At 39.3% G+C, this 13,922-nt stretch overlaps 1 protein-coding gene across 1 annotated transcript in view; it reads left to right on the top strand.

Annotated features, from left to right (window-relative positions):
- The first annotated feature begins 5,885 nt into the window (after nucleotides 1-5,885).
- Nucleotides 5,886-13,922, top strand: part of LOC117481298 (aryl hydrocarbon receptor-like) — a 39,613-nt gene continuing 31,576 nt past the window's right edge. The window contains exon 1 of the mRNA XM_034128934.1: nucleotides 5,886-6,343. Coding sequence (XP_033984825.1) covers nucleotides 6,261-6,343 — 83 coding nt within the window. The 5' untranslated portion in view covers nucleotides 5,886-6,260. The remainder of the gene's footprint in view (nucleotides 6,344-13,922) is intronic.

Raw genomic sequence — 13,922 nt, 5'->3', positions numbered from 1 at the left:
ATCATTTGACTTCGATCCCTAATTTTGTCGGATGAGAATTTGTATTTTGGCTGCATGTTTTGACCAAGGAGGGAATGATCTTCTTTAAATCTTGCTCAGAGCAAATAATGAATAATAATGAATCACATAGATTGCACATCTCATTGCTTCAGCTTTAAATACTTTGTCTCTGAGTGCACCAGACCCCAGGACAAGATTGAACTGTTCCAATGGTGAAATTAAACCCGTAAAGAGCAGTGTTGTAAAAAGTTTGAGGGAAGTTATGCAGTGGGTGGAGAACAATAAAAGGCAGTGAGGTAGCTGGCCTTCCTGGATGGAAACCACCGCTGGGCAGGCTGAATAAAACATTACTCTAAAGTTAGTGTGAAATAAAGACATTGAGCCTGGTGTTGATGGCTGTGCAGCGATGGCTGTCACACAGGAATGCACCGGGGCCAAATAAATAAGCACACAGAGCGGATTAAACGCATGGGAACAGTTGCACAGCGTTCACCAGCAGCAACCACACGCCAAATTCTGTGGCACGGCAGCTGCCATGTTCACATTTCCCATGTTCCTCAGCGCCTGGCTGCCCTGTTATCCTGCTCTCCGCAGCCTGTTGGCAGGTAGGTTAGCTCTCATGGGAGCGGCCGGATAGAGATACTGTAACAATGTCAGGCAGCGCTGAAAACCTCTCCTCCTCTTTCACTGTTAGAAATGTGGGAAAACAAGATATTTCAGAAAGTACCAGCACAGTATTGATCATTTTTGCTTTACAGTTCCCTGACATTTTTCTACATTTTCCAGCCTGGCTGTCTTGCTGCACACACTCTCCCGAATGTAACCTGAGTTTATACTTTTATCTTCAGATGTACATCTAAATTCACCTGTAACACAAAGCTGTCCAGTCCTTAAAGAACTAACTTTTAATATATTGTGACTTTTATTGTGTGCGCTTCTGTTAGCTGCCTGTGGACTATGAGGTTAATTGTAATAGCATTTTTGCTAACTTCATCACTTTTAGCTAATTTATTATACTGATATTCATTAACATACACTGTCCCCAAATCTATATGAAGAAAATAAAAAATAAAATGTCTCCTGACTCATTTTTGTATGAATTATGGGGGAACAAAATAGTCATTTAAAAAAAAACTGTCCACAAAGTCATGTTTTTTTAATTTATTTTCTTCCTGCAGACTATTTAGACTTTTTGTGTTACATTTTGTGTTGGGTTGTAATCTTTACTTGCAAGTTTTTCTTTAAATACCTATTTGTTGAAGTAGAATTGTTGGAAAAAGCCTAAGGACAACAAGAATGTGATTGCCAATGTCTCCAATTGTTGAACATATATGGCAATATATGAAAAGACTTTAAACGAAAAAGAAAAATGACTTACAATGCCCTCATGTTTGTACATTTCCAAAATCTTATTGTGGTTACTCAAATATTTCTCTTTGTCTTTGCTTGCACCACGACATTGTTAACAAAACCACAAAATATAAGCCATGTTTTGTTGTCTGTGTTTTTGGCAATTGATTGTACCCATGGAAACACTAGTCACTGAAGGTTTCACTGATTGTTACCATGGAAACTGGCTATTAGTTCTGAGTTGGCCTCTCACAATGGCTTAGTATTTAAGCTAAAAAAGAGCCAGGACTTTGACCAATTATGGACTACTACATTAATAACAGGACTTTTAGACTTTTAACTTAGAAATGATTGATCTAATATATCATTCCAATTACTTGCACTGTTTCACTATTTCACTTTTTACTATTTATCCTTTTGTATTTACTATTTACTCGCACTATTTTTTTCTGTTTATCTGTTTTATTGTGTTGCACTGTTGGAGGAGCCTGTGACCTAAGATTTTTATCGTCATAACTACACTGTAGCTATGCACGTATGAGCAATAAAAACCTTGAACCTTGAACCTTGAACCTTTTACTTAAAGGGGCTCTTTCTTCCTGTAGTGTGTTATATAGGTTGTTGTGCATGTAATTGATCTCTAAAGGCTCAAATCAAGTTCCCTCCAGAGGAAGTTTCTTACACACTCCCCCCTGCCTTAAATTCCTCAATTGGACTCCTTTGCTTCCTTACTTAACATAATGACATCACTATGTAACAACCAGGCTAAGAGGCGGGACATCTCCTAGCAGCCAACCAAGCCGGCCAGCTGACCAATCAGAGCAGACTGGGCTCTGGTTTCAGACAGAGGGTGAAAAGAGGTGCTGCAGCACAGGCAGTATGAGAAAAATAAAGAGCTTTTTGAACATTAAAGCTTGGAGACATGTCACAGGAGAGGCACAAGATACAAATATGAAAATATGAAAATATGTCCTCTTTAAGTACAGCCTCTTAATACTTTTAAAAGTAATGTCTAAGAGCAACATTATGACTTGTGAAACACTTTAGACGGGTCTAAAATATGTTTTTGTAACCGGGCAGTTCTCACCATTCACTTCAGGAAGTGGCTCTTTTTCCACCACCTTGCTGTGAGCGTGTTTTCTGATCAGGGGCTGATTGTTTGTGGAGTTTGAAGCCGTGGGAATATCATTGTGACTTGTCGGTTGTGTTTCAAAACAATTAAAATAAAATAATTATTGTATAATCATAATTACCTGCTGTTTCATAAATCTACTTCATGCAGAGGCTGATGGATAATGAATAAGCCAAAACACAGATATGTGGAAGTAAATTAATTACTGGAATTAATAAACCTACAGTATCTGTCACTGAGATAAGTGATAATGTGATATGAAATGGGGATATAGGTATAAAATCATTCATAATTCAAATGTATTATGGGAAAATCTTTGGTTCTACTTTTTAGTTATGATCTTCACAGGTTTATCTGCAAAGATCTTGGGGGACTTTACAAACAAATGATAAAAACGTTTTTTTTATTCAGTTCAAGATATTTGTGATGATTGCCAACTATTACAAAAAATGTAGTGTCCACAGAGTTGATGCATGACCTTTAAAAAAAGAAAATGTATTTACTTTACCTGTCCAATTTCATTCTTGATGGCTGTATTCAGGCAAAGTGTTTCCTCTCTTTGAGTCGTGGCAGCGCTTCACGTCTCCACCTCAGGCTCTCAGCAGTCAAACTGTCAAATGTATACTGCAAACACAGAGGTTCCTGATGAAAGCACCACATGTCTATTTTCCAATTTTTTTAAAGATGTTTTTCGCCTTGTGTTGCTGTGTGTTTGTGTGACAGTTTATCTCTTTTTCATATGCAAATTAGAATGATAACTCTTGTTTTCACACACAAAATTAAACTATGTATGTCAAAACACAGCAAAACAAAAAACAAGTCAACATCAAATTGTGCATTTAGAGGTACAATTATTTGTGTTCAAATTTGACTTGGAATTAATCTAATTAAAATGGAATTAGACAGGTATAAAATACATTGAAATACATTTAAAAACAGTCCTTAAATAGCCCAGAGAACACAATCAAAATCAAACAAATTAAAATAGAATAAATACATTTAAAAAAAATTACAGAGCAGTGTAAAATATGAATAGTTATTTGAGGGCTGTGGGCAACACTTTTAAATTATGCAAATATCCCCGTGCTTGATTTCCCTATTTACTGTCTGTTTGTTTTCTGACCCTATTTAACCCTGCAGTCAGGTTTGTCTACAATGTCAGCCAATCATGATTACAAGGAAAACAGCGTCTAGTTTTTGAACAAGTGACAAAGTTTCCGCTGGGAATGTGAACATGACAGGCGGCTGTTATGAGGAAGTAAAGTGTGCCCAAGATACACAGCGCTGTTTACAGAGGAAGTATGGGAAGAGCTTATGGTGTGAATGGTCTCCATGGCAACTGTTGGCAACATGTCTATAGCTGTCATTGATGTGTGGTGAAGTGAAATGAAAGGCTGCTTTTCAAATAACTGAGGAAATCAAAACATCAAACCATCAAAAAGTGAGGCGTTTGTCTATTTAGTCTGCCCTCATTGATAGAAATGGGAAGGACTGAGTAATAATAATAACACCTGTCAGTGTAACACAATGCAGTCAAACAGCAACACAAACTGTCGCCTCCAAAAATATCATAAAGTTCAACACCACTTTAAAACCTGCCTTTTAATCCTTTAGATTTGTTATGCTCTTTTTGTAGGTTGCTCTGCAAAATGTTATGATAAGTAGGTGTTAAGGATTTGAACCTCGAAAATAGCTTCATGTCCAAAAGGCTTTTTGGGGGGTAAAAAATGACAACTTTCTCAGTGCGAAAAAATGCATTTCTCAAAATCCAACCAATTATTTTACATTTTGTCACAAAAAGCATACAAAAGGTTTGACAAAATCTAAGATGTGAACAAAAACCTCCATTTGATTCTTCACAGAGGTAAGTAGATGTATATGTTTTTGAGTGTATGATCCTGTGTACTGTTTTTATTTTCATTTTGTATACATGGTAGACCCATAGGCTGCCGTAGAAAAAAATATTAAATTTGAAAAAAACACAGTTATAAAGAATATGTACTCATAGGAAAAGTAAAAACTGTTAATACTGTGAACTGTTTTTTATTATGACATTCCTAAATGGGTGAATAGTTGCTTCAAACCACATGTATTATGTTCTCTAAACCCAACTACAGTATGACATCTTTAAATACTGCATATACATGTTAAAAAGGGGGCTTTAACTCAAGTATGACCAAGTACATTAACATTAAGAGTATTTCGTATGCATACTGACTTATTTTACTGCTTTACCAGTGTGAAATGCACTGACTGATGCTTAGAAATGCATTATTTGGCAAAATGTATGTGGACACATCTGTGAGTAGTTTTGGTCTAAAGGGCTGTACTTGATGGTTTGGGGTTGGCTCCTTAGTTCTTAGACATTTAAAAGGGAAGTCTTAATGCTGCAGCATACAATGATAATTTAGACAATAGTGTGATCCAGTGTTGTGGCAGCAGAGTGGGGAGGGCCCTTTCCTGTTTCAACATGACAATGCCCCTATGCACAAAGGCAGGTTCGTAAAAAAAAAATGCTTTTCCAGTTTGGTGTGGAAAAGATTCAAGACCATTAGGAAGGTAACATCGGCCAACAACAGCGATCAATCTCACTAAAGTGGCTAAAAGGGAGTAAATCCAAATATATTGTACAAGGCCTTTAAAGAAGAAAAAAAGGCTGATATTAGCATATTAATTACCTTTCTTTTGGAAAAATATGTTAAATAATATATATCATATTTTAATGTGCACATATTTTTGTTCCAGTGTCAGAGATTTGGACATGTTTAAAGTACGTAGAATAAAATAAAAGGCACCATTTACAAGTGAAAAGCCCCCATTAACATGTAGCTTTTTAATTTACTATACACTAGGGCACAACTTTTTGGCTTGTATATCATCTGCAGCAGCTTTTGGCCACACTACACATTGTGAACATTATATTGCTTGAAGCTCTGTGCAGGCCAATGCTGGAATGAAAATCATTAACATGCCAAGATAGGGTTTTGAATCCATCACAAGAGTACCTTGAATTTAATTAGCATTCTTTTACTAGTGTAGAACATGTACATATGTTTGTATGCATTAGTTTATTCTAAATTGATAATAAAGAGTATAGAGTAGGTTTGAATCAAAATCAACATCATAAAGTGATACAAGCTAGTAGAAAAATGGCCAATCAGGTGGTAGTGAGTTACAAAAACAAGAAAAGTTTCTATAACATGTCCTGCTGTGGTGAGAAAACTCAGCCAAAGAACATATTTTCCCAACTAAGTCAAAAAATCACAGCACACTCTGGATATTACAATAGCAGAAGCGAAACACGGCTTGACAGTCACAAAGTCTCCAGTCCACCTTAAAACTCAGCTCTGACAGACTGTTCATACACATTTCCTGAAAACGCCCCGTGGAAGGAGAAACAAAACAAAAAAAGGAAAACTCAAGTGACTCCGAATAATAATAATAAGGCTGCCTTGTTTATCCAACGAAGGGGGGTTGGGCATAGGCTGAATTCTGCCAAAACTTTTCAAAATTTCCCTTTTCTCCCCCCTCACTAAACTTTGTATCCACACTACTGCCTCAATCTCACCGACCCAAGGTCAGCGTCAGTGACCGCCCACGGGAACTGGCAACGCGGCAACAAACCTCCGTGGACCCCGGCTGGATTTCTTTTTTTTTTTTCTAACATGGGACTTTGAGTCACTGGCTGAATACACGACGGACCACCACAGACTGTAACAGTACGGATGGAGGAAGCCTCATAAACAAAGGAGTGAAATAGCCCGAACAAGTCAACTCGATGAGCGATAAACGCAGTGAAACCATGTTGGGAAACCCAGGGTCTTATGCGAACAAGAAGAGGAAGAAGCCCGTTCTCAAACAGTAAGACTTGTCCGAAACTCGAGTTGTGTGACTTATAAACTTTACTCTTGACTTTTTTTTTAAAGTTTGTGTCGCTATTCTGAGTAGATATGCGAAAGTATGGGCTTACATTTGGAAGTTAGGGTAAAGTTGAGTACGTGAACGCACCACCAAAAGAGCGTCACTCACTTTTAGTCACGTACATTAAGTGCTGTAAGTTAAACAATAAGGTGGGCGTTAAAAATGAATGTGCTTTCTTTTTAAAAGTTGTTACAAATTAGATTAGTTTACAGTCGGTAAAGTATCTGATCAGACGCCTTTGAGAAAATGAAGGTAAACTAAGTTAAGGTAGACCGTATCCTCCTGTAAACTTGTATCATGTCTTCATTAAATATCCATATTTCTAAAGTAAAAAGTTGTGATAAATTAGATTAGCTCACGTTATCATATTAGATACCGTTGAGAAAATGCAAGATAAATGAAGTTACATTTCGACCACATGCTCCTGTAAACTTTTATCATATCTTCATTATATATTCATAACTCGAAAGAAAAAAGGTTGTGATTGAATAACTTGTAACACACACCCGGTGAAGTGTGGTGTTTTGTGTGGAGGATTATGGTGTGTGCTGGCTTTGTTTCTCCTCTCCTCTGGACCACCTTAAGAATGTGTCTAGCTCGCTTGGATCTGGCATGGATATCTTGCCCTCGCGCATTAATCACAATCAAGTTGGAGAGTCGGCTGCTGCTCTCACGCGATGCTCCGAGGAGGGCGGGGGGAGGGAGAGGGCTCGCGGGTTCCTAGTATGTTATTGTAATCTGATATGGCCGTGTGTGTGTGTGTGTGTGTGTGTGTGTGTGTGTGTGTGTGTGTGTGTGTGTGTGTGTGTGTGTGTGTGTGTGTGTGTGTGTGTGTGTGTGTGTGTGTGTGTGTGTGTGTGTGTGTGTGTGTGTGTGTGTGTGTGTGTGTGGTGTGTGTGTGTGTGTGTGTGTGTGTGTGTGTGTGTGTGTGTGTGTGTGTGTGTGGTGTGTGTGTGTGTGTGTGTGTGTGTGTGTGTGTGTGTGTGTGTGTGTGTGTGTGTGTGTGTGTGTGTGTGTGTGTGTGTGTGTGTCGATGGCCAGTCCGCCCCTGTGTGTGTGTGTTACTCCTTTTATACCCCTCTAGTTTCTTACTTTGTAAAAGTTTGTTCCACAGCAAGCCATGATTTTACAGCTGAACTACACACATGCTGTATTTGTAGGCTACTAAACAGAAATCCTAGTTATTAGTCCCATAGAGGGGACAGCAAAGGGAACAGTGTAGGCTACAGATAAAAAATAAAGAGGCAAGCACACTAGGATAAAATAAAAAGTATGCATGCAGGGTAGAAACAGATAGGTAACAGTACTAATAATAGTCATACAAACAATAGAGAAACTGCATTACATAGGAAGATGGTTTTCAGGATGTACTTCATAATGAAATATACTAAAATACTAGTTAAAAACATTTTCAGTGCTGAATTATTGATGTATTATGCATTATGGTATTTTTTTGTCTAACTATTTAAAAACCATATTGGTAGTGTTGCAGTGTTATTTTTATCATCAATTATCCCCTAGAACTCTTTCTGGATTATGAAACTTCTCGAAAAAGAGGGAAAAAAGTCCATAACATTAACAACGGAGGCAGAAGTAAACAATAAACAGATATTTTCTCTGGAGTTGGAGGAGACCAAAATAGAGTGAATATTCAACATTAATCAGCTGACCTAAAGTTTTCTCCTTAAATGTGAAACTTAAAGCAAAAGTATAGTATAGTCACGTTGGTCTTCTGTTAATTAAGGCATATTTTCTGGTCTAAATGTTAACCAAAGACCGTACCCTCCATCATCGCTCAGACCACACAGTGCTATTACTTGACTATCTATTTCAATCAGGGATTAACAATAGCAAAAACAACTGAATCCAAGTTTGTTTAGATAAGTACTAAATGGAAAACATGTCGCGGCAATGAATGAGTTTTGACCATTTTAGCAAGTGATATTGAATCATATTTTTTAACACAGATGAGCGTTGAGTCTAGTATAAAGATATGTGTGCTTATAAGGGTCTGGCAATTTGGGTATTGGCTGTTCCCAGTGTCATTCCCAAAATAAAGAGGTGGCCTGTGTGTAGCCGTCTGTGGGTCTGAAGATGTGGGGCTGTGCAGCGAGGACTGAGGTTTCCTGGACAGCCAGCTGGGCTCAGCTGCACAAAGGCACCATTGAGCCTGACTGTAAAAAGCTGTGGTCACTACACAGGGGCATTCCACGGCAGATCTGGCCTACCAAATTCTGGCTTTTATTACCAAGGACGCCTTCTGTGTATGTTGCCAGTGTCCTCCGCCATGCGTCCAACTGCATTATTAAATGTAAAGTATTTTTACGTGCAACCAGAGAAAAGGTCCTCTGCTCTTACAGTAACTGTTTTAGTCCGTTTGCAAGCAATTTGTGTTTTATGTGTTTAACTGTTGTCTTGTGTCTTCCCTTGTCAAAATACAAACTCATAACTTCCTCATGTCATCACAAGGCGGCCACCTTAAGGTCTGTTAATGAATGCAGAACTGCCTCAAATTTGATATCCATTAGTGTGTACCCCCTTGCAAAAAGAAGTCCAATTGTATAGTAGTCTATGAGAAAATGACCCTACTTCTCACTTGATTAATTATCTCCGTAAATATTTTCCTGACAAGTTTATGGCCTCAATTGCTATAGTTTCAAGTCCTCTTCAATACATCATGATGTGCATTTTGTAAATTAAGGCCCCATTTTGATTGAAAAAGCTGTTAAAGAAGGGAATGCTGTGGTTCATGGCTTTGTGCTGCGGTGTCCAGTTCTTTGCGTTTTTGTTTTGATCTGCAAAAAATGTCTTGGGTGTTCTTTGCTCCACCCTCTTGTGTCACTCTGGTTGCAAAAAAACAAGATAGAGTCCAAAATGTAAAACTCTACAAAACCTGTAGTCTCCCAAATTGACAACTAAACAACAACAGAGGACGGTGATTTATTGCATAGCTTATGCTAATAGATTGCTGAATAACTAAACAAAACAGACAATTCATCTGGAAGTGGCTTATTCCTTTCTCAGCTTTTTACATTATGGTATTTCAACAGTAGGAGCACTCCTACAAGTTGCTGTGAAAATATGAGTTAATTATTGTGTATACGGCTCATGAAAGCCCCCCCCACATCGTACAATGGCAATGTGTACTTAACACTGAGCAAGTGGATTATGAGTTATAGGCTTTCTAGAATGACTAAGCATTTACTTTAGCAAACAATGGAGTCCTTAATAATAAAGGATAATAAAATTCACCAGTGCAAATGTTTTTTACACGGTAATCTAAGGGGATTGTGAGAAACGCACACACAGGCAGACGTGCTGATAAGAGGTTTGGCAGGAAGCCAGAACACTCCCGGTGAACAGCAACAAAGTTGCCCTTTGTTCTTTGCCCTTTGTTTCATTTCAAAGACGAGTCTTCACAAATACCAGTCTAACACTCTTACAGGAAAAATGTCTCCGTTTGTGAAATAAAACCTGTGTGTACAGCTAACAAAAGAAAAATATACATATACACATACACAATGCGTTATTGTTATGTTATTATCTCATTTAAATTTGAAAGCTGTAATGTTTCTCAAGCACCCTAATGTATAATTATGTCTGTCTGTCTGTCTGCGTGGTAGAGCAAGGCAAAGATAAATAAGTCGGCCATTAACTGTTGAAAGTTAGATCCCCGGCTGTTCTGGTCCACGTGTTGAAGGGCCTTAAAGGAAGTAACATAACCCACAATGCTCCTGATTTGTGTAGGTTTAGGGGAAAATGATGCTTAGTACAGAAGTGTTTGCCAAATAAATGTAATCTAAATAATGAATTGTGCCTAAAGGACACCAAGATAGAAGCACCCCCCCCCCCCCTCCCTTTCCCTATTGGCAACAGAATAGGCTCTTTCTCCTCTCTGGACAGAGAGTTCAGCCCAAACCAATCCCAGCCCGAGAGCTTTTAAAACCTTTGGTGCAAACGGGACCTGAAGCCAGTGTTTGAAGGGCTCTAAAGCGTTTGGGGACTGCCCTCTCCCAGAGGATGGTAGCTTCAATGGATCCACGGGGCCCCCGCAGAGTCGCAGCTGACAAACAAACATGCATAGAAACTTCTGCATCCAATTCTCCAATGTGTATCCACATGTTTCAAACCCTCTTCCACATTTATTGTTTCTGTAGGCACAGCTGAATAGATTATTTTGTTGTCACGCTATGGCCTCTGCATATTTCTGAAGCTCCCCTGGACGCAGCAATTGTAGCAGTTTATTGTCAAAGTGATCAGATTCTATCGGTCCTTGATTTTTTTATGCTTTCATGCTGCCTCTTAATTTAGTTTTATGCTGTATGATGCAACTGGAGAGCAGACTTGACCACATTTCAGGGTAGTTTTTATCTCAGCATGAGCATACTATACAAGTCAACTTTTAAGGTTATTCTTAAGTAGAGCTACTCTCGCTGAAACCCACTCATCATCTTTGCTTTGTACATTCATGGACAACATATGTTTTGTGTGAGTTTTCGATGCTATTTTTTACTTCTCTGTCTGGAAAGCTCTTAGGCCCGCTTTTGTAAACTGTCCTACTTATTCTCGAGCAGCCAAACGTGTATAGAAAGCACGCTTTTCCTACTTTTGATCCACTGAGTCATCCCTGTGGATCTGGCAGACACTCCGCCTGCCTCGAGCAGACAAATGTGTGTCAGTGTCATTACTGAGAGCTACATGGGGAGCCTTGACCCTGAGGCAGAGGTGATTGGTTTCAGATCTCTACTCTTTTGATCTTGAGATAAGTAAACTAAATACAAGTCTAAGGATGAGTTAAAACATCTGCCTCTCTCACAATGGACGTCCTGATGTCTGTTACTCAACACCATGATCCATAGCAAATCAAGGTGGAAAAATGGTGCTGAATGCTGGCTTTTGTCTCCGCTAGGCATTTCTCGAGAGTGAGATCAGTGCTGCTCTATTTCTGAGACGGTACAGCTCGGGTCTGAAGCCAGCAATCAAGTTCAGGCTGCATTCCCTGCAGACTATTCAGTGGCAGAGGAGGAAACTTTATAGCCTATCATTAACCAAAGTTTCGGTAAAGAGTGAAATTTAGGGAGGAATTTAGGCAGGGAATTCGCAGCCTGAAACTGCAGACATGCTTTGGTAGTAATAGACCTGGATAAGCTGTTAATGCTTAGGATGTGTTTCAGGGCTGAAACCAATAGATTTCATGTGATCAGATTTGGCGGACAGATCACTTATTGGTTCGTGTTAACAAATATTTATAGAAATGGCATCTGAAAGAGCCACAGCCTGTACCTAATGTTTTAGAGTTACTCATAAGACTTTTAAACACATGTATAACAAACGAAAGATCTTGTTTGCTCAACTCCAATGTCTTTTAGAGTTTAATGAGTGGCCTAACGAACATTAGCATAAAAAGTAGTCGGAACTCGCAAAGAACAAATAATACTTATTTCTGAGTGCTGACAAGTTTACAGATGTATTGTAATCGTTAGGGATGTCCCGATCACCTTTTTTTGCTCCCGATCCGATTCCGATCATTTGATTTTGACAATCTGCCGATACCGATTTTTCCCGATCCGATCTTTATGCAATGCATTAAGAGAAAAAAAAGGTAACAGATAACGGCTGGTCATCCAACGCGATGAATTCAGCTATCTTGGCTGTTATTTTGTTGGCCTTTTCACTGTTCTGGGGCAGTTTCTCTTTCCTTTTAAAAGTCTCTGAAAGTGTCGGTTGTTTCAGTGCCGTTACCTGAGTGGCCGCTGTGTACTCGTCGTTTTGTTGTTGGTGTTTGTTTCTCAGGTGGCGTATTAGATTGGTCGTGTTGAACGTAGCTCTGTTCTTTCCACCACGCGGAACCTCCGCCTTGCAAACATTGCATCTGGCTGTTACACTGCCTTCGCTTTCAATTTTATAATACTTCCAAACTCCTGACATTTTCTCTGTCCCGACTCCCGAGGCACCAGCTGAACGTAGCCTCTTGTTAGCTTACTGCTACTATTATGCCGCAGTTCCACTACACGGTCGGCCTCGGCCACGCTCGGTACGGCTCGGTACGGCTTGGCCGCGTTGGGCCGACTCACTTCATGCTGCGCTTCCATTACAGTTTAGGAACTGGGGTAGTTACTATAGTAACGCAGTGTAGGCGGAGCCGTGACGTCATCTTCAATGAGAACTCCAGAAAACACAACACAGCCGTTAGCTGTTAGCACTCAGAGCTCACAGCTCCTTATATATGTTCAGAAACTCGACAAAAGTTAAACAAGTACACTCCACAGACTGCCTGTGTCATGGTGAATACAGTCGCTGCTTTATTTATGTCTGTATAGGCCGTTGTTGTGAGTGTGGACGGTCGGAGCATATACTGCGTTAGCTTAGCCAATTTCCATCTAGAAAAACACGAATTTTAAAAGGTTTTTCGCCTGCCGTCTATCTGCAGACTTGACAAAGCATTAATTCATGGTTTTTACTAACCGGTATCAGTATGTTGTTACTTCGGCATCATTTTGAAACGTGTATTACAATTAAATCACGGTCAAATATGTCCATCTTGTTGTAGTTGTAGCCCTCTTGCCAGCGCTCCTCTCTCTAGTTTAGCATACTCAGCCCGACTCAGCCCTGTTTGTTGGCCCCGATAGAACCACAATTTTGTCGGGCCAGAAAAGAGGTGAAAAAGTGGCCCCGGGCCGTAACTAGGCCTAGTGGAAGCGCAACCAAAAACGGGTATGGCACGACACGGCACGCTTAAAGCGAGCTCCGCGCTGTAGTGGAACTGCGCCATTAGACACTGCGCCCTGCCCACTCTGTTGCCAGATTTGAGAGAAATAAGCAACCAGGTCTATGAAAACAAGCCCAAAAGAAGCAACACATACATGATGTTGTCTAATTTTAAACCAAAACTAAGGCCTCAGGATGACTTTAAGACGTGAACATGGTCATTTTTGTTTTGTAACATTAAATAAAAATAATAAAAATATTTTATAAAAAAAAAAAAAAGAAAAAAAATTCCCGATCCCCAATTTTTTTCTCCCGATTCCGATCTTTTGAAAATCACGTGATCGGCTCCGATCCCCGATCACGTGATCGGATCGGGACATCTCTAGTAATCGTGTCTCGTCTGTTATTGTCATCATACCATGGATTTTGAAAATACATTTTTCTATGCATGTTAGCACTCTCAGATGACAGATTTAAATCAAAATCAAATCAAATGTATTTATATAGCAGTTTTCATACACAATAGGTAACGCAAAATGCTTCACGAACCAAAAGTAAAAACCAAACTGTCATTGAGGGGATGCAATGATTGGGTTTCTGCACAGAATCAGTCTACACTTCTGCTGTCGTCAATGTGGACTTATCAAAGAGAATTAAGCATCTACAATTAGTCTCATGCTCAACATGTGAGTGGTGGCTTAATAAATGATCAGTCTGACCGACAGTCGCCAATAAGTTTGTTGACCTCCATAATTCATATTTCATAATAAGAATTGCTTTCCCAGTGCAAACAGAGAAGCTATTGTCAATA

This window comes from Trematomus bernacchii, unplaced genomic scaffold (genome assembly GCF_902827165.1).
Source record: "Trematomus bernacchii unplaced genomic scaffold, fTreBer1.1, whole genome shotgun sequence".
NCBI classification, from domain to species: domain Eukaryota; kingdom Metazoa; phylum Chordata; class Actinopteri; order Perciformes; family Nototheniidae; genus Trematomus; species Trematomus bernacchii.
The sequence above is the reverse complement of the archived record's forward strand: the minus strand, read 5'-3'. Positions and strand labels throughout refer to the sequence as shown.